Source organism: Pagrus major, chromosome 7 (genome assembly GCF_040436345.1).
Source record: "Pagrus major chromosome 7, Pma_NU_1.0".
NCBI classification, from domain to species: Eukaryota; Metazoa; Chordata; class Actinopteri; order Spariformes; family Sparidae; genus Pagrus; species Pagrus major.
The window spans coordinates 22983805-23005402 of NC_133221.1; the positions used below are offsets into that span (position 1 = coordinate 22983805).

The 21598-nt window shown below is 41.2% G+C and overlaps 2 protein-coding genes across 3 annotated transcripts; both read right to left on the minus strand.

Annotated features, from left to right (window-relative positions):
* Positions 1-250: 250 nt before the first annotated feature.
* On the minus strand, positions 251-12532 carry ifrd2 (interferon-related developmental regulator 2). Its single transcript, XM_073470950.1, has 12 exons — positions 11996-12532; positions 5628-5744; positions 5364-5448; positions 5066-5190; positions 4706-4863; positions 3726-3779; positions 3370-3548; positions 3133-3241; positions 2873-3007; positions 2665-2793; positions 1944-2036; positions 251-1785 (listed from the first exon to the last, which is right to left on the minus strand). The coding sequence occupies exons 1-12, from the start codon at positions 12036-12038 to the stop codon at positions 1705-1707; spliced, it is 1308 nt and encodes a 435-aa protein (XP_073327051.1). The 5' UTR covers positions 12039-12532; the 3' UTR covers positions 251-1704.
* A 496-nt stretch (positions 12533-13028) lies between these two features.
* On the minus strand, positions 13029-21166 carry amt (aminomethyltransferase). 2 transcript variants are annotated; one of them, XM_073470285.1, is made up of 9 exons: positions 20961-21166; positions 19071-19238; positions 18753-18833; positions 17907-18038; positions 17707-17785; positions 17208-17353; positions 15772-15952; positions 14933-15088; positions 13029-14525 (listed from the first exon to the last, which is right to left on the minus strand). In XM_073470285.1, exons 1-9 carry the CDS (start codon positions 21108-21110, stop codon positions 14350-14352), a joined length of 1269 nt encoding a protein of 422 aa, XP_073326386.1. In that variant the 5' UTR covers positions 21111-21166; the 3' UTR covers positions 13029-14349. The 2 variants fall into 2 exon arrangements, with proteins under 2 accessions (XP_073326386.1, XP_073326385.1); XM_073470284.1 differs by lacking the exon at positions 20961-21166 and adding an exon at positions 20198-20313.
* Positions 21167-21598: the final 432 nt, after the last annotated feature.

Consider the following 21598-nt stretch of genomic DNA (forward strand, 5'->3'; position numbering starts at 1 on the left):
GGACAGGCTGGGGCTAGCTGGTTAGCATGCTAACTTCAGTAGGTATCTCTGCAACACAATACATAGACATAATAACGTAGGAACTGGTATTTATTCACATTCTGTTGATAATTTTGGTTAATTCTTGAATGTTTTCACTAAAATTCTTACATATTGCTCCTTTAATATTTGAATTGTTTACAACATAAGAGCTGGTCATGGGGAAATGGAAGGAGCCCTGACAGAACTTTCAAAAAAGAGGCAAAGAACGTGCTCAAATAATCTTTATTTCATTTGATCCATATTCTGTCCATGTGCTGCAACAACAGAACCACTGATAAAGACAGCTTGGTGAGGCTGTAATATGAGAGGCAACGGGAGGGTTTTCACCAAAGTACTGAAATTTACAGGCAGCTGTTAGGTGTCAATATAATCAAAAACCCTTTAATAAAAATGTTGATACTTCTGCCACAATCAGGAGCACACCCAGGAGTTCTACATGCTGACCTGACCACCGTTACAAACACCACCATCAAACTCTTCTGATCAGCAGCTCTGGTCAGTGGCCTGTGTGTATTTACTGCTCATCAGAGGGAAAATCATTCAAGAGCATCTAATGATTCAAGTACACATCTTACCACAAATCCCTATATAGTCTATCTGCAATACATACTGTACACATGGATAGATTGTATGACCCCCAACCCGCATTAAAAATATACATGAAAGAATAAAAAATAGAAATTCTTCTTGTCATCCCATAAATGTGACTGTAAACAGTTCTTAGCATTTTTAATTTTCTTAAAAATAAAAATAAAAATCACACAGTACTGTTGCTTTAATAAATTAGAAAGTAAAATTCAATTATCCACCAGAAATGGTTGAAATGTATTTTTCCTCTCAAAAAATATTAATACAAAGATGACAATATTAACTCTTTGAAATCATGTTTTAATTAGGCATCTTCTTGTTTATATGGATTTTTAAGTGTTTTATTTTCATGATGTTAAATAAAATTCAAATAAAACACACTCTCACGCAAAACACCACACACATTTTCCTTCAGGTTGCATTGTTTGTAATGTCAGTTTCTGGTTTGGCAGCTGAAGAAGCAACTCTGGCTGTTGAAACGGAGGACGACAGAGGGGAATAACCAGTATTTCCGTGGCTCTTCTCTCTCTTTTTGCAGAAGTGGATGCTCCAACATTAAGCTTCAGAGACTAACCAGGACTGTTATGTCCTGGAAAAGTGGCTTTACTTTACTGAAGTCGGAAATTAGGATTAAAAAGACTTGACTGTCAAGTCACAGAGCAGCACTTCAAGCTGAGTATAAACAATACCCATCAGCACCAGAGGGTTTCAGTGAGTGTAACGTGAAAGGCTTCCATACATCTCAAATGTACCATAAAGCTTTAAAAATAACTCCTACAGTGACACTTAATACTTTACTTTCTCTGTATTTTATGATAATATGAATAAAAGACCTTTTTCATATCCAAAGATCATGTTTGTTTTAATCCGACATTAACATGCCTACGAGTAGGAGCAGTAATTGCCTTTGCCTGTGGGAGCAAACAATAAATGTTGGCCATCTTCAATCTTGGAGAATTCATTTGCAGGTGAAGAGCACAAGTGAAAAAGCCCTGTGAAGAGGTGTCGCGTCTTTGTGTGTCTGACATCTGAAGGCATCATTTTGTATCCATCACAATACAGCCCGTCCTTCTCTCACATGACGTCGGCACGTTTGTCCCTGACTTTGCTCCTCTGTTTAGTCCTGGCCTTGAAGGCAGCTGAGTTGAAAAGATGCTGTGGAAGAACAAAAGAGAAAGATGAGTGCAACAATTTCGCCACACAACAGCAGCAGCTCAGGAATGCAACATAAATGCAAGACAAATACTGACATAATGCAATTACACACTGAGGTAACGCGTGTTGAGATTCAAGGATAGAAAAGAAGCCGTTACCTTCTCAAACCGAGAAATCTTGTTCACTTTAACAGCAGCGTCCAGGATGAGGGGAGGGCCGAGGCCAAAGATGTCTCTCAGTAGTGAGTTGAACTGCACCAAAAGAAAAACACACACTAAATGAACAAAATGCGTGGACAAACTTATGTGTGCATGTATAACAGTAAAACTACTGATTTTGTGTTTATGTTATTTCAAGATCTCTAACAGTCATGGATGGATGGGTGAACAAATCAGTAGGATCAAGCTGGATGTGGAATACATGCCTTCAACGTCTACTAAAATATAGAGAAATTACAGTAATTCAATTAACTGGAGTGTGACCTCCATTAGCATTTCCTTTCTAATGTACCATCATCGGTTACATTTTAGCAAAGTGCCACTTTGCTAAAATGCCGGATGTCTCATTTTAGAGTGCATTATTGTTCAGCTTATTTAAACACAATAAAGTAACAGCGAGGCAGTGGGGAGCACCCACACGTATGTGGTGCATGTGTAGGTGTGTTCATTGTGTGTCTCATTTGCCGTTCTCACAGCCTGCCGCTGAAATTGGCTCTGCAGGCAAATATCAGTGTTCCTACTCAGCTTCTGGTGTTTGTTTAATGATGTTCACGCCAGAGCAGAAGAGACGTAAAAACTAAAATTCACAACACTTTATGCGAGGAACACAATTTTTTTTTTTTTTTTAACGTCACTGCTGGCTTCTGTGTGTTATCCTGACCTGTAGATGGTGTCTGACTCCGGATTCCATGATCTCTTTGAAGGCATCGTAGATTCTTCTCCTCATCCAGCTGTCGATGTAAACACTCTCCACTCCGAACCTGATCCTCTCCTCTGTGAAGTCCTCATTCTGCAAAAAGCCAAAAAAAGACATATGGAAACAAGAATAAACCTTTCAACAAAAATCAGGGCGATTGCGTAAAACATACCTCTATGTAATGTAGCACCTCTCTGAAAATGGAGCGTTGTTTCCGCCGGTCATTCTTAGCCCGATGCTTGTTGCCGTCTGTGGCTAAACCCTTCAGACACCGACACAGACTTTCACTGTCCTCAACCTCGAATTCCTTCACACACCATTGACATAAACATATCACAGAAATGCAAAATTATAACCAGAAAAACCCTTAAACTGGAGATATGGGTATAATGGTAAAAGACATATAAACACAATCTGTGTGTGTGCGTTTACCTCATCTATATCTCGCCCCAGCTCCACCAGCAGGGCGATGGTCTCTCCCACTGTGATCCTGTAGTTGACGTCACTGCTCTCCAGACACGCCTGCAGTTTGGGGAGGTGACTACAGGGAGAGAATCATTATTGGTTACACTACTCCTCATGAGATCCTGATTTATAAAAATGTCACAGCCATAGAAATGAAATGTTTAGAAATGAAATGAATTAAAAATTAAGTTTTGTTTCACTCACAGGTCGAGCAGCACAGTCAGTCTAGATGCAGGACAGAGAGTGACCAGCAGCGACCAGGCCTGCAGGGCGGCGCTGTGGAGGCCTGGACTGCCTGGTTTGGGTGTGGGCAGCGTTCCCTCTCTGTTGGGGTAGGAAGACATGAACACGTTCTCCAGAAGGGCCAAAGACTTGATCAAGTCCTGGGAGGGTTCAGTGGTGATGTTAAGGGGGAAAAAAGAGAAGAAAATGTGATGAAGGCTGAAAAGGACAAACTGCTGATGGTAAATACTACTTTGAAGCTGTTGCCATAGTCATATCATCAATTAATATCCCAAATTACAGCAGATACTGGAGCCTCGGACCTAAGTTGTTCTTACCTCTCCATCTTCAGCAGAGGAGACGTAACAGCACATCCCCAAAGCTCTGGCACACTGATGGAGACAGAAACAAGAAAAGTCAAATATCCACACATTTAATTAAACAAGAATGGACAGACAGTGAAGCGGTGATTCCTCTGAAGCAAACTTGAGTTCAAACCTCATATAACCTTTACAATAGGGTTGCAACAATGATCCTAATACGATTTCTTTTTTTAGATAACCTAGCCTACCTTAGAGTTGTTACTCTGCCCTGGTTTGTTAAAGTTTTTTGAAAAACACCAATGTGGTAAGTAACCTTGTTTTAAGATGGGCAACTGTTGGGACAAAAGAAAGGAAATGAATGACAGTATAATGCAGGAACATGTCTCTGTCAAACTGGCCTGCATTCGTGACTCTGAGAGTCCTAAATGGCTGCTGTTGATTTTACATGGTTACATGGTCGTGGTCTTCAAGAGTCCCCTAAACACTGTCTGGTGTTGTGTCTTTATGTCTTCTGTTTGTTTCCAAAACTGACAGAAAGTGGACAGAAAACAGTAGTCGAAAAGGGTGTTAGAACACATCAGAGCTACAAACTCGATAGTCCACCTTAAAACTGAATTTGCTCAGAATCCCCACCAGAGAATTTTTTTTTTTTTTAAGAGGAATTTTCCTTTAATTTTGTGAACTGAATGTGTGACCTATGACTCTCTTGATCATTGTACAACAATGGAGGTGAGACTGAGGTCAGCTGGGTGACAGAGCTGTACTGCAGACTTTGCACTCAGTGAACTCTGAACCAGATGATTTTGGATTGTTGGTTGTTCTGCAACTTCTATTGTCACATTGCTAACTGAGCTTTAAGCTGCAGTCCACATGTCTCATTTCTTGATCCAGCATTCACATATATGTATGTCCAAGCCAATGTGCATTTCGTGTTTCCAGAAGTTGCCATTCTATAACCAAAGTTGTGCACTATACCAGAGGATGTGATTACTCACACTCTGGCGGGCTGCTATGCTGGCACTGCTGTCAATCAGAATGGCGGTGAGGATGGGGCGAAGCATCTTGAAGCCCTCCTCTGATTCGTCTCCGCCCCCCAGCTGGATACAGAGCAGGGCAAAGACTGTGGCTGCTGCTGCCTGCTCCTCCGCGCCGCCTGGAGGCAACAAAAAGTTAGTATTTGTTTGTCAGTGACTGCAGTTGCTGTTGGCTGTGTTTCTGCTCCACCTTCAGCAACACTTGGGGGAAGAAAAAACTTAAGTGATCTTTTTGTGAATGTATATAATGTTTACATGTGTCTTCAATGAGTCCGCAGAAATATATTTAACTAAACCAGTGGAATTTCTGTTTCATCTCACCTTTCTTAAGACTCCTTTCCAGGCAGTCGCTGATGGTGAGGCGTCTCTCCGTCAGGAAGTCGTACAGCACTTTGGAGGAGAAGGCCTGTCGCAACGACTCGAGACCTGCAAGACGCGTCTTAGCACTGGGAGAGAAGGAGAGAGTTTAAGTTTATTTTTTTTGCAACATCACTTCATGCAATAATCTATTAGTCTGGTGTCGCACCATCATTTGTCTTCCTGTTTATTCCTGACATATCAGATTTGTATTCTTGATAGTGACTGGAAAAAAGCAAGACAAAAAATAAAACAACTTCACCTCTTATCAGCCAGGTTGTCTATACACTGCTTGAGTTTGTCTTCCGTTTCCTCCTGGGCAGTCTGCTCATCCACCTGCTCCCCTCCTGTGTTTGGCCAGTCAACGCAAACAGGATGTTAAAAACTGTATGCAAGTTTAATACTTCAGTTTTTACTGTCACATATTTCCTTAAAAGTACAAAAGCAGTGCCTTGGCTATTATCTATGAAGAAATATGATTCTGAAAAGCATATGTATGCTTGATTAACTGCATTTGTGTACAAACCTGTGCCATCTTCCAGCACAGAGGCGGTTTCGCTGGTGCTGCTGTAGTGGCTGAGAACATCAGACATCAACTCATCATCGCTGGCACCAGACTCTCCCTTCACCCCATTTTTCATACCTACAAAGAGAGATGGGGAAACAGTGAGAACAGGGAAGATTGAAAGAGAAATGAGGGACATGGAGACCGGAGTGGAAAAGGTAAGAGCAAGGAGTGTGTTTACGTTCACAACAAACTGACAGCCTGTTAGCAGAGATGTTATCTGTTTTCTGCCCAGGGACTACAGATGTAAATTAGATTATGGGAGTCTGAACAAGCACCGAGGGGAGCAAATGTGAATGAATCATCCATGAATCGTGATACAAACGACACAAGTCTAAATGCTATTTTCAGAGACAGCCATGTCCTTCTGCCTGCCTGTTGCTCTGTGTAGGGGGACTTAAAAATCATCAGATCTAGATAATGCTGATCATCTCGAAAATGACAGGTATGGTGAGGAGTGACAAGCTCACCACCAACTGTTGTTTGGTTAGTGACGGAGTACAAGAAAAGCTTGCTCATGGGAGTAGGAAATAATGAGCAACACAAGGTCCAAATTAGATGTCAAAGTTTCCAAATAAAAAGCCACAATGTTTTTGAGCAACAACAGTTACTTCCTCCCTTTACTGTCCAAAATGTTGCAGAGTTCAGTACTGGCTTTTCCACACCAGGCTGCAATACAAGGGAGTGGACAGAATAGCAGAAACACCTTCTCCAGTATAAGAACCCTGCAATAAATACTTTTTCAAAGCTTACAATGTCCAGGTTCTGGTCATAAGACAAATTTAAAGTCTATGGTGATGTCCGATTATCAGAACCGGTGTCTTTTAAATACATTTATTTTTTGGCTCTGATGCAGCCGCCTCTCTCTGTCTGTAGTCACCGCTCTGTGGTTTTGCTCAATGTCTCACCCCCAGCACTAACTAACCACCAAAGAAACTAAAGTTAGCAAATAAATAAAGTGGAGTAAAAAGTAAAATACTTCCATCCAGGATGTAGCGGGGTGGAAATATAATGTAGCAGAATATGGAAATAAAAGGATAAGTGCCTCAAAATTATACTAAATACAGCACGTGGAGTAAATTGTACTTCAGGTTTGGTTATATTCTATCTTGTCATTATAAATCTTAAGCCAAAGAAAATAATTTTATTGCAAATGTATATCAGTTCCAAATATCATTTTTCTGTCTCGTTGATTACTAAAAATCTGTATTGGCCCTTAATAAATCATATTGGTCAATCTTTAGTTTTAACACCCAGTTACAATGTCTATAAAATGGTAAAGAGCTTCAAAATGACAGCTGTTTAACATTGAAAGTGAAATAAAAAAACAGTAACAGGAAGCATCCCAAAATTAACCAGAATTTGGCTGGAGGCCATTCTCCAGCAGTGATTAAGCTGACTGTGGGCTTCTGCTCAGCTGTCTGTCTTTGTCAGTAACTGTACACCAGCAGAGCTCTACTTATACACAGACACACAAGGACACACTCAGAACCAAAGACAACGTCCAATATACCACCATCACATTTTATTATCAATCTCGTCCACATAGCAGCTAATGTTCTCCTCCATAATGACAGGAAATAGCAGATAACTGAAGGAATTTCGTCATCTTTTATGTTTTTATTAGGACTGGGCGGTGATCAATGTTTCAATGTTTCAACACAGCTCTGTCCTGTGTGTGAGAGAAGAAGTGGGATGGTTTGTTACACTGGATCTAAAACAGAAAAGGGGTTAAGAGCCAGGCGAGCTAAGCTAAGCTAACCCTCAGGTTCCTGCTGGCTCAGGACTTTCTACTGTTGGTGGGATTACTGGAGACCAGAGTGGCCATTCATTTACTCATTCATTCAGTGTGTACCATCCAGAATGGTCAGACTATGTGTGTGTGTGTGTGTGTGTGTGTGTGTGTGTGTGTGTGTATATATATGTGTGTGTGTGTGTTCATGTTCAGGTCAAACAGGACAGTTGAGGTAACCCAGAGGTCACGGTTATTTTTGCAGCAATGCAACATGGAAGTTATAGCTGTGAGTTACTTTCTCAATGAAAGCATGCATTTACTTTCTCAGGTTACCAACTGTAGACTAACTGCAGCAGTGGCATTCATTCATTCCACTCAGCTGTAGGTACACGCTCAATGCCTACATTGTAAATATGACAATTCATTCAGCTGTTTCAACCTGTCTTCTTGTAGTAAGAAAATTCCAGAGGAGAAAAATCAATTGAAGCTAAATGAGTAACTGGATAAAGAACAATATCTGAGCTCAGGTTAGGGCTTTTCACACTGCATATTCGTAGCTCCTCTTCACATTTCAGAATGTTGTCTTACTACTCCTTTTATATTTAGCCCCGCTTAATACTGGCACCTCTTAGCCCCAGGCTTAGTTGATTTTATGGGGATAACCCCACAAAGTCAGGGCTAACTCTGCTCTGGAGCAGGGCCAGCAAGTCCTAGGCTAGAGTCGGGTTAGCCCACTTTGGAATGTACCAGTGTGAACACTTTCTTAGCCCGGGGTTAAAAGCTCCCTTAGCCCGGGGCTATGCACAGTGTGAAAAGCAATAATGTGTCAACTCAGTGAACCAGGCTAAAGTTCAGATGACTCAATTGTAGAGTCATAGCCTGCCATTTCTTTACACTGCAGAAGTTACACATTCAGGGTGGACGTTATCTTCAGCCACATGCTGCTGAATTTCTGTTGTGGCTGACAAATAATATACCACTATGTATTAGACATGTAAAGGTTCTTTTGTATTCTTCTGAAATTGTCAATGTCTGGCAAAATGGTGGCAGAGGCAGTAATATTTGTTACACTTAATGTTTGGCCATTATAGCGTAAAACCTATACATACTGTTGTTTTCTGCCTGTGAAATATTTTACAGCTGAGCTGACTGTGTAACAGCTGGGCAACTGCTCAATATGCAAACTGTACTGTACAACAATGACACAATAGTTGCATGTTGCTATTGTTCCTATTAATAGCCACCTTTTCCAATGCGTCAGTATTACACACTCAGTTGTAAAACTGGGTGTGTGAGTGCTTATAGTGTTGAGCTGGCGATAAAAAGTTAAGCCTCTGGTCCCATTTGGAAATCATAACAGTTGCTATTTCTGGGAAAACACAAGTGGGACAAGAAAGTCCTTAGATCAGAGTAAAACATCCAAGCATCTCAACACAGACACATCTTTCAGATTCATTTCAAATAAGAGAAGAATTTCAAAAATATTGCTAAACATACACTAGTAGGTAACATGACACATAGGGTCTTATTAGGGATGCCATGATTCTCCAACTCTATTTGATTTGACATTCGATTTTAAGATTAAGATTCAATTAAACTTTTGATTTAAATATTGATTTTCAGCACTGACGGCTACGCCATTGTTAGAATGTCATGTCTTTAATTGTAAAGATCAACAGATAATCAGTTTTCTGCCCTGACAACCGTCATTTATATTTTTTAGTTATTCTTTAACAAGACAGGCTACATGTTATCAAGTGGGGCATAACCGCCATATTTTTTTTGGTCAACTTTAAATTTAAAATATAATACAGCATATTACCAGTCAACTGTTAAACACAAAACAAACAGAAGAGTCACTATTTGGCAGGATACTTTACAACAACAGCTTGAGTTTTCTCACACTTTTTGTAGTGTCTGTCCAGCAGCACACAAAGGTTGCAAGAGTTGTTGTTTTTCTTTTTTCTGACATGCGCCAGATGCAAGCAAGTAGACAAAAAGTAAAATATATATATATATATATATATATATATATATATAGATATATATATACATACATATATATACACACATATATATACACACATATATATACACATGTATATACACATGTATATACATGTATTGAAGAAGCAGGTTAAACACATTTTGTTGTTACAACATAAACATGAATGCAGCCCTGATCAACCTGGCACTTTCCTTATCCAATATTCTTATTTCTTTGACAGAAACAGCCTGTGGGCTCTCATGTTCACAGCAGAGATAACGCACCCTGCGAGTCTGTATCAATCAGTGATTTTCAGGTCATCATCCTTGAACCCCCGTCCACTGTACAAGCTTTTCCCCTGCAGTCACAAACACACACACAGAAAAACACAGCTACACACCTTCCCACGCAAGCCCACCCACACATAGCTCACTATGGTGAGTGTGAGCTCCCTGCCACGACTCACGTGTCGTCTCCACTTTGCTACTTTATGCTTACATAGCAATCACTCACACAGCTCCTCTGACAAAGAGGCTGACAAATCAGAACTCTGAGCCGCAGGGGTGGGAGCTCACTCGAGTCCCCTTGCCATGACCTGGTAGCACAAGCTTTAAATACAAGAGTAAATTTACCTGTGTCCTCACTACAAGTATTTTGCTGAGGTTCTAGTCATCGCCATATGTTCTTTTCTGATGCTGTAAAGATCCAATTAAATGTCTTTAAACTGTAGATCCCACCAGAACAACTCCTTAAACAGGCAGAATAGAATAAGTCCTGGTCTTCTTCAGATTCAGTCAAATTTGCTGTATGTAGAGATTCCTGGAAAGTCGCAGACTTTAACTCTAACTCAACCAATCAGTAAAACATAATATGTGTTTAGAATAAATAAGGAAATGTGGGATGGGAAAGCCACAATGATTGAGGATGACACAATTACAAAGTTTGCGTGATATGAACTCAGTGCATCAAAGAGAAAGAGTCACTCTAAGAAGCAATGAGTGCCTGCAACAAAACTTTTCCGGGTGTCAGCGCAGATAAGAAAATGAGGCTTGATGATGCCAAATGAATGGCTTGATGGGAGTAGGTGACAGTATCTAGTCTTGCTTCATTACCAGCAGCCGTTTGTAAGCGAGCAGGTTGGGTGGATGAGACGGTCAGATGTGAAACAGCCATTACTCTCAGCATGAGGTGGGGTGTTAACTTGTGGTGTTCAAGTGTGACATGCATGAGGACTGAAAAAACTAAGAAGTAATGGGAAATTCAACCAGTCAGTCAATGCAGTACACAGCATGAGCAGGTGATATGAGGGACGGGAGGGTTAAAACTTTTCAGCGCAGTTGGGAATAAGAAAAACACACGGTGAGTTTAGCATGAGAGTGGCTGCTGGGATTACTGCATGCACTGCCGTGAGGTTCAAGAGCTGCTGGACAGGCCTCGAGCTGGACACGAAGCTGAGGTCAGGGGTCAGAGGAGTTACCTTTCAGCGAGGCTTTAGACGACAGCTGCAGCTGAAGAACCTCCTGACGAAGAGAGCCTGGAGATGACGTGTGGACGACGGAATGAATGAATGAAAAGATGGATGAAATATAGGGTGAATGGATTGGAGGAAGAATGGTGCAGGGATGCATCAATGAATGAATGAATGAATGGAAAGATGGGAAAAATGAATGAATGAGCATGATGGAGAAGAAAAAGCAGAAGTGAGCTCCATTTTTCCATCGGTGAAACATATGCATTGCATAATAGTCATGCACACTTGACAATACTGCACAATCAGAAACCTTACGTTAAAGTAAGTTCTCGTACAATTTACAAACATTTGCAAATATAATGCAGGATTAACAAACACTGACTCCTGCCCCTTATTCTCCTTTTAATAACCAGCAGAAATGTACACTCCACAAAAATAAATGTGTGTGCATTTAGACGCTGGCACGTGTGTGCTCCAGGGCTACGTCACTCCATAAAACGTGAGGGGGCTGTAACGCCCTCCTGGCACATGTATGATCCACACCACTACTGTACAGTATGGTGATTAAAAACGTGTAGCTGTGACTCCCAAAGCAGCAACCAGCAACCTAACTGCATGCAAATTAACTCATTTAAATGTAATCAGGGACTCTGTTGCACTTGTTGCTTCTCTTCAACAGTTTTCAGCTAAGTGGCGTTGCTGCTAAAAATAACATGCGGTTAACCTTAAGTGTAGCATGAGGTGTCCTGAGCGTTAGCAGAGATCTTCAGTTAGCCCTGATATGAATCACACTTTTCTTCTGTGATCCTTCAACTCATCGAAGTGAGTGGCCTCAACAGAAAAGTGTGACAGACACATGCAGACTGCACTGCTAAGCTGCAGCACTATTTATAGCTAAGCCACATGGCTGTAACATGTCTGACAGCAACACACTTTACATGTCAGGTAGCAACAAGCTGTCTTTTTACCATTCATGCCACATGGAGCAGGTTCACAAACAAACTGCTACCACCTGTCTGGGTTTTAGGTGTGGCAATCAAGCGTGAATTAATACTTGAATCACACTTGTCATAACACTCCTACTGTTTTATTGCCGGAGGCTGGAGGGTGAGGTAGCATGGCTGTTAGCTACTTACCCGGCTTGCTGGAGCCACGTTTCCCCTTTTTACTCCGTGGCATTCTGAGCGGCGCTTTGATCCACAGTTCACAACAAAGCTAGCTGAGCGTTAGCTAGCCGAGTTAGCCTGCTGCCAGTCCAACTGTCAGCCCCGCTCCTTACTGATTTGACAGTTGGTGTGAAGGCAGCAGCAGTACAGTGCTTGATGGCCTCCGAGGTTTATCTCGACAGCCGGGCAAAAAGCTCCCACCTTCTTTCACACTTTTGTTGACACTTTGGCTAACGTTGGCTAGCTTCCTTTACGAGCACCAACAAACCACCACCACCACCACCAAGCTCCGCAACTCCCCGCTGTCTTCTGCCTCGGAATAAGAGTTGTCCGGCGGCGAAAAAGTCACTTTCCTCAACGGTTTTCACAATGTATTATCTGTGATTGTCCCCCGGTAATCTATATCTAATACCAGGTTGAGATATTAAGTATTTTCCAAAGTGTTCTGGACGGAGTTCTGAGCACGCTGCTGTCGCCAAGTCCACCATCTTCCTCTCAGTAACTACTGAACAGACCGGCAGCCGAGGTTGCCAGGTTAGTTCTCCTAGCATCCCCCGTTTCCGGTATGTCTAAATTAAACCAACCCCAGACCTAATGGAAGAAACCCTTGTTTTTACAAGAAATGAGAGACAAAATTGTATATTAAACGTTTAATACAACACATAAACATATTTACAAATACTTCTAACAGATATCGTCCTATATAAAGTTGTTATAAGCCATTATTATGAGAACATTTTGAGACAAAAAGGAAAAAAGAGGCAAAATTCCATAGATATTAAACTATATCACTAACTATATGTGTCTATATCCATAATTCATACTTTGTCCTTTACATGTGGCCTTATCCCATTCCATATGTCAGTACCCCCCAGACCTTCTTTAGCATCCAAAATTACGACCACAGTGACATGATGAGGAATGTGCTGTATATAAAACATCTGTGCAACCTTTTTTTCATGTCAGTGTCCATTTCCATAAATAAAATCACAATGGCTCAGGGTAAGTGAAAATGTCTTTAATAGAGAAATTATACTTTTTAATCAAATAAACAATATTATTTATTTTTTTTACATTGAAATTCAGTTCAGAATTAAAACTCACAGTGACTCAGAGTTAACAAACTTTAAACCTATAAATCAGTAGTATTATTTCTATAATAACTATGTTATTATTTTCAGAAAATCAGACATTCAGAGCGCCACAGAAAGTCCAAAGACAATGTCCTAGTTTAATACAGAAATTACATTTCATTAGTTGCCAGACAGAACACATATAATGACAATTAACATATTTTCATGTTAGGTTATCATTGTACCTCATGTAGTGTAATTCCTCCAACAGTCTGATGAGATCAGGTTATTGATGATATCAACAGAGTAAACCAGAACTCCCTTAAAATCCCTCCACACAAGAACTTGATGAGAAAATCTAATAATTGGCTTATTTCAGTTAGGGGCTTTGTGTCGGAGGGATTATGAGCTGGCCCTGTTTGACCTCCCATGATTAAGCTGTTTACACCTAATAATAATAATACACATGGAAATTTGGCTCTGTGGTATTTGAAAGACCTTAAAAACACTGCCAACATGTAGTGAATTAATATCAAAAGAAGCATTTGGAATCTCTTTGTTTTGGTCCAGCGGTGACAAAGTAAATGCTGTCATGTTTCATTAGCAAAACCTATGTCCTACAACAAAAAGTTAATTAAATACTCCTGTTTAATGGATCCACAGGGCTTCACTGTTTTCATTCTTACTGTAAGTGCAGTAAGTTGATTCAGTTCAACCTGCTTTCCACCGACAACTTGGTCTATAAACCATGTTAAAAGAGAATCTGGGCCCATACATTCTCAGACTCTACAACACTGCTTGTAATGTATTTCATGCACACCCATCCACAGGGGAAACCTGGATGCTGTGTTGCTTGACACATACAGGTAGCACACTGTTTGTCTGTATAAAGTGTCCTGCTCATAGTCTTTGTATTATGTGCTGGTGTCCTCGAACCACCTGTCAGTTTATATTGTTGTGTCTCTGCTTTAGTGTCTCAAATACAAACTATTGTGCATTTAATGTGCTTCACAATAAAGTGACTGAACACATCAAACCAGCACACATACTGTATTGTATAACAGCTTATCATTTTGTATTATTTTCTTTCAGTGTACTCTACCTTGAAGACTCAGTCTTACATTGGTGTTGCATTGCTGGAGGTAAACAGAAGGGGGCAGCATTGGTGAATATGGGACAGAACGGAGGAATGTTCCAGTGAGAGTATACAGTGTGTATTGTGTATTTATGTGCGTTTGTGTGTCTGGGTGTCTATCCAGTGTAGTAGTTGGTGGGGACGAAGGGCATCTTGCTGACGGTGGCGGGCACAGCTTTCTTCCGGACCTCCACCTGGATGGCCGTACCGTTCTTAGCGAATGCCGCATCCACGTAACCCATGGCAACGTTCTTTTTCAGGCAGGGAGAGGGACAGCCGCTCGTCACCTCACCTAAATTAAACAGCAAAGATTCGGTCATTGATTACAAATCTCTGTCTGACACCCATTCTGGCTACATCTTCAGAAAAAACACAGATAGCGAGCCAGAATAAAAACATTTTGGTAGCTACTCTGTGCTTCAGATTTCCTCCCTGAGGTGCACACTGACTTGTTGATTGACTCAATTTTTAACTGTTCACACATTATGTTCATTTACTTCCTTATTCACACAATCACTAAATGTTAGGACTGGAATATACCTAAATTCATAAGGAGTTTTCTTTTGATTATTAACATATATCAATTTGACGCATGTATGCAAAATAACGTGAACATGTGACAAAAAATAGAAATAATAGAATCAAACAGAGGCTCTACTAATAAATCTTTTTTGTGCGTCAGTGGTTGTCCTTTCTTACCTATGACCTTTCCGTCAGGGCTGAGTATGGGTGTGTGTTGTCTGACGGGGGGGCCGGTGGACACCAGACCGACTCTCTTCCTGGCTGTCTTGGCTTTGATCTGAGGTACGATGATGTCAGCGCCGGGGAAATCCTTGTCCTTACGCCGACGCTTTCCTGTGCGTGAGAAGACGGAGCAACAGAGTTAATACACAGAACAGACTAACACAGCAAGACACTACAACACGCAGAGAAACTTCTTCACATTTAATGGGAATGGTCTTCATCAATAGGGATATTTTTGGCTCTTTAGCTGCTAAATGCGCCACTAAGTTCAACAGCTAATCGCTAACTGCATCTGTATGCTGTTTGGTGCTGAGCAGGTAATGTACAGTTCTAGAGATTTTTCACTAAAATCAGCTGCATGTTATGGCTAAAAATGATGCTTAGAGCGTGGTGAGAGTGAACTAAAACTAAAGTTGTGGGCTGGACAGCTAAACAATGAGCTAAAGGGAGCTCCTGTGCGTAATCTCTTGTGTGTCGGACTTGAACATTTCTGATTCAGCACGTGACACCTCGTTTGTTTGTTCATGTCTTGGTTGGTCTCTTCTGGTTACCTGGCAACCGGTCCCACCAACTAAAATATTCCAATTGACAGCCCCCATAAAACAGCAAATTGTCTTTTTTATAACATGTTAATTAGAGAGATCTTTCCATCAATCTTCTTATCTAACGCGCTGCTTGACAAGAGTCCAGATATAGAAAGAAAGATTGACGTGTCCTAAAATCACCCGTTCCATCACAGCCTTCCTCAAAAACAACCTCATGGAAATATTTCAGACTGAACATTCAAATCTCACCTATGGTCCAGACTAGGGTGGCCTCCACAGGTGTGGTGGTCTCATCTATGTCATTGCCATAGAGACAAAGCCCCGCCTCCAGCCGCAGACTGTCCCTGGAGCCCAGACCGGCCAGCTTCACCTCGCTGTTAGTCAGCAGCTTCTCCGTCAGCTCCACCACTCTGGACTGAGGGACGGAGATCTGGGACAGAGAGACAGATGCACTGAGGTTGAGTCTCAATCCAAGAGTTCTCATGGAAACGATGAAGTGGAAACAGTTTATTTTACCTCGTCATCAATACTGAAATAAAAACACATCTGTTGGCAGGAACTTTTTCAATAAAGATGGACTTTCATTAAGCAGATGATTTAAATAATTTATTACACAGTGTAGAGTCGGTCTACTTGAGGGTACTTGTGAGTCTCAGCAGTGAGGGAATGACTGATGGAAGGAATCAAACAAACAAACAAAAGCAAACTCCCACATTCCTTTTTGTCAGAAGACCAACCCACATCCATCCTGCTTTCTACAGAGCTCCAGCACAGCGGGCCGACAAGAAAAAGTTACATGTAGTAAACAATTAATCTGGAATCAAGGAGTGGGTTCCTCGCAAAACAGAACAGCTGTGTTGAACAGTGAGAACAAGAGACGTCCTCTATCATTATGTTAAGTGAGTAACAACAAAAGGTCTGTGTGTTCAATGACATTATGCAACAAGTTTAGGGGCATGTAAATCACAAGACAATTATCAGATACAAAGAAACGCTAAACATCCTCTACAGTTTCCCCCTGACTGACTGTTCCTCTAGTGTCATCATGAGGCTCACATTTGTGTATATAATAAAATGTCTCAGAGAAATTTGGCGTGCTCATGTTCCTCTCACGATGAATTGCATTAACTTAACAGCAGATCGTGTCCTGGACAAAATAAAAAATACCCTCATAGACTTCATGCAATGTTTGTAGCTCTTTTTTAAACAGCTGAACCATGTCAACAAACAGATGTGAGCTAGGTACAGTTTGTTTACTTTGCAGTTAGCCAGTGACTAGCATTACTGCTAGCTTAGTTAACTCTGTTGTGACTGTTGTTTGTACATCTTTAGTCTGATGCTAACATTAGCATCAGACTCAAAGCCAAAATACAATCTCAAAGAACGTCTAACCTGTAGACTCTTGATTTTGGTTCTTACCAGTGTCCATTATAAGTAAGCAATGGCAAAAGATTGGGTTTCCTGAAATGCAAACATAACCGAGTATAGACTCAGAACCAAAGTCAAACTGTTGAGTGGAGGTGTCCTGTTTGAGATCTAGTCATTTAAAGTTTTCTCAAGGCCTCAGAAAAATGTGTGAAGTGGTTAATTAACTTTTAAGCTGAGCTAACTTTTAACTTTCCTCAAGATCACTTTCAAAGGGCTAAAAAAGCAGAGGAAGGAAGCAAAGACAGAGAGATGCTGACCTCCACCCCGTCCTCTCCTGTGTATCCACAGCGGGTGACCCTGCAGCCAGGAATGCCGAACACAGTGGCCAAGGTGGATGTCATGAAGGTCAGCTTACTGAGGTCCTCCTTCAGCCCCTGCTGGAGCACCTGAGACATGGACGGACCTGACAGCACACATACACAACTTTAAAAAAGGATTCAGTGAGTAAAGAGTGAAAAGAACTGAAACAAAGTGAAACAGAAACATGAAATTATTAGAGTAATACTGGCAAGGGCAAAAAGAAAAAAAAAAGAAAGCAACTGAGATAATGAAACAAAAACCTGGGAGAAGGGAGAGGAAGAACAACATATAGAGGGAGGAAAACGAGGATTAAAGAGGAGGCAGAAGGCAACAAATGGGCGGACATATGGGAGGAAAGAAAGGAAGAAAGAAAGAAAGAAAGAAAGAAAGAAAGAACAATATAGTGAAGTGGAGGAAAGGCAAACAGTAAAAAAGGAGAGAGGAAGAATACTTTACCTTGCAAAGCAATCAGCGCTTCATCAAGGAACTCCAGATCCACATCAAATCCTGCAGATTTGAACTCTGCTAGTCTGGCCTGCAGGTAAAACACACACACACACACACACACACACACACACACACACACACATCAGGCACTTTCTATTAGTCTTCCAAACGTACCTGTCTGTCTCCACACGCTCTCTGTCTGTACTCACCTTCATGCGAGCCGAGTCTTTGTCGGCACAGCCAGCGTTGGAGACGACGTAGAGGTAGGACTGGTCCGTCCTTGTCACTATGAGATCATCGATAATTCCTCCTTTCTCATTGGTGAAGAGGGTCAGTGTACCCTGGGCGGAGAAAAAGATGAGTGGGTGAAGGATTAAAAGGTCAGAGCGGATGTGATGTTATTGCAATCTAATTCTCTCTATTGGTTTCTTTCACATAGCGCAGATTTGTTAGTCAATGTTATGTGAAGTTTGGAAACAGAAGAGGACATTTAATACCGCATTCTCTATGATTAGCTGAAACGTTGAAACGCTGAAATTGTTGTTTTGAGCGATTTGGCGCCCCCCACAGGTCCTGAGCGCAACACCACTGTTGTATATACAAATCCCAGGTGTATAACAATTTGTCAGACCTAATGTAGGTGCTAACTACAAACAAAACTCATTACATCATAACAATGTTATGTGTTGAAACGTGTATGTTGAAGTAAACATGTATGTAACACTGTGATCCCACCCTCTCACTGAAGTTACATAGTGCAGAAACAAGTGATAGGGGGGCGGAGACGCCACTCACCCTATTACAAGACACTGTACCATCAAAATGATTTTGAAGCTGTTATTGATCTACTCCCTTCTGCTTTGTTTTGTCAAAGCACTTTGTAAACTGTGTTTTTAAAAAGTGCTATATAAATAAAGTTTATTATTATTGTTATTATTATTATTACTATTATTATTATTATTATTGTAAGGTAAGTTACAGAATTCTGCTTTAAGAATAGCTTTCACTAAGTGGACACAATTCCAGGTTCAACATGAAACAATCCTTCTTCTCACCTGGTTGTCTTTGAGTTCTGCAATATCTGCAACCACTAGAGACTCCATGAACTTCACCCTGTCTTTGCCATGGACTTTGGTCTGTCACAAAAAGGAAAAAAACAAGTATTTAAACACAGTAATGGCAGTTTTCTTTTTTTATTAAGGGTTGATTCTTTTATAATTAATCAACCAATTAATTGCTCATAACTGACAAAGTACTGCATGTGAACTATATTTCTCTATATGGATGGGATACGTGAGTTTGTATATGTCTGCTTGTTTACCTTCAGGAGTCTACTTTATGTATTTCTTTGTGTCTGTTTGGACTCCTCTCACCTGCAGCATGTGGCTGACATCAAAGATGGAGCAGTGCTCTCTGGTGTGCATGTGTGAGGCGATGTGGCTGTCTTTGTACTGGACAGGCATACTCCAGCCTGCGAACTCCACCATCTTTCCCCCCTGCTCCCTGTGGAAGTCAAACAGCTGAGTCTTCTTCAAGGCAGCCTGGGGGAAATAAAACACGACACTGAGTTTGCAAAAACATTAAAAACACAGAGAATACAAGAACCACGGTCGAGATAAAGTGAAATTGTATGTATTAATTGTAAAATGGTTGTTGAAATGATGCATCTTAAAAGGTGCTACATGTAGGATTTTAAGTATCCATCATGCAATATGTAAGAATGTGAGTTTAAATCATACAAGCTTACATGACTGCTCGCAGCATGATTAAGTGAGCTAACTAGCCATCAGCGGCTAGAGTTGGCAGCAGTTAGCGGTTACTCTGGTGATACGCTGCTCCTTATCTGTCTGGACTATGAGTTTGCCAGGTGACCAATTCTCACATATTGCAGCTTTAAATATTAAACGTTACATTTCTTTTAGTGTTTCATTTTTATGTGGCCCTTTTCAATTGAATAACAACAGTCCAACCACTTCCAGAGAAGATGCATACACTAAAATAAGCGTGTTCGGAGAGATTGTTTTATATTCAACAACAGTTTGTTCTGCAGATAACAGAGTGAGGAGGGACATAATAACAAATCTTTGTTAAATATAAAGCTCAGGTTCAAGTCTGATCTATCAGACAGCCAAATGACAGACTGTTCTCTCTGTTCTGACTTCCGACCTTTGAACCCTTAGGCTTATCAGAGCAGCAGCAGAAATGCATTATGGGACATGTGGAGTGGGAGCGTGTGGGCACTTTACATAAGACTCTATTACTTTTTACAAAACTGTCCAAGTCCAAAGTCAGCTATTAATATGAATGAAAGGAGGGAGAGCTGGTTGTTCTGGTTGTAATACACACACACACACACACACACACACACACACACACACACACACACACACACTCGTGCACTTAATGAACAGATTAGAGCACATGGCGTGGGTAGGACTTTAGTCTTTCTGCTTTGTGCAACACTGAGATAAATCAGATACATTATAAAAGGGACTGATACCTGAGAGGTTCCCACTGATATGGACTTTATCTGAGCGGCTTGATGAATGAGATGCTGCTGTATTTTCTCATTCATAACCTCCTTTGCCTGATGAACGAAGCCTCACAGAGACGGCGCTGACAGTACTGTGGAGCCAGTCACTCGTGCTTTTAATAAAATCATCTTGTGCAGCTGAGTGAAGTGAGGCAGGCGGATGGAGGGAGGGAGGGAGGGAGGATGGCAGTCTGCCGGGACAGACGCATGTTAAGTCTGCATGAACTGACACACAGACCCTGATGCTGTTATTGTAATGTGTAGTGTAACACTGAAAGAGCCAGTGATGGCTGATATAGCTCCAATATATATTTATATATATTCCAAAAACACATTCTGGATCCTAAAAAACTTGGATTTATACAACAAAAATGTCAAATATGATGCAGAAATGTAAAACCTGACATAAAGCACGAGATGAATTCATATTAAAATGACTACTGAGGATAATCAACACATGTAAACAACTTTTACAGGCCACAAAAAGAATATTATAGGAGTTTACAAGTGATGTCATATGAAAATAAAGCTATTAACTGATCAGTATAATTGGAAGACCTACTGGTAACATGTGACCTGGACAGTTTAAGGTGGCTGAAGAATGCAACACTTACATACAATCATCATGTTCCAGTGAGAAAACTGGGATTGAGCTGCTTTAAACGACACTAATGTTAAAGCACTGTGGATGACTCGCATCGACAGAAGTTTACAGTCATGCTCCACTAACCTCCGCACTTGAAGCCTGTCTCTGCTGCTGCTGCTGCTGCTGCTGCTGCCCCGCACATCCAGCCCCAGCGACCCGCAGCAAGCCGTCCCTGGAAGCCCGCAGCCCGAGCCCCGAGCCCCCGACCCCGACCATCAACCGAGCCCACATCATGCCGCCCGAGTCCCCGCTGAAGTCTCGCACAGACGCACGCTCTCCTGAAGCACTTCCGCTGTGTTACTGAACTCTTTGGACTACACTCGCTGGAATTTGTGCTTTCCTGGCAAAAACACACGGAGCGGGAGCGATTGAAGGAAGGAGCAAAGACTTGTGGGAAATGTGGTTCATGGTTGTGTTCGCCCTGCAGGGGTTCACCGGCTGGTGCAGTGACTGTGTGAACAGGTCGGCTAAGAAAGTTATGGTGAGTGGTTTTTGGCACAATGTCTCAGCCTCTCTACGGAAGCCCATTTCGGCCAGTTCAAGAAGAAAACGTTTATGATAAACTTGATGGTAAATCAAAATTATGAGATAAATGTTGAATTTTCCTCTCACAATTATTATTTACCATGGAAATATGTTTTCATCAAGCCTAGTTTTCACATTTTCTTCCCCCCTCTAACGGCCCATTAACTACACATCTATAGAGAACCTTCATAGCAGCC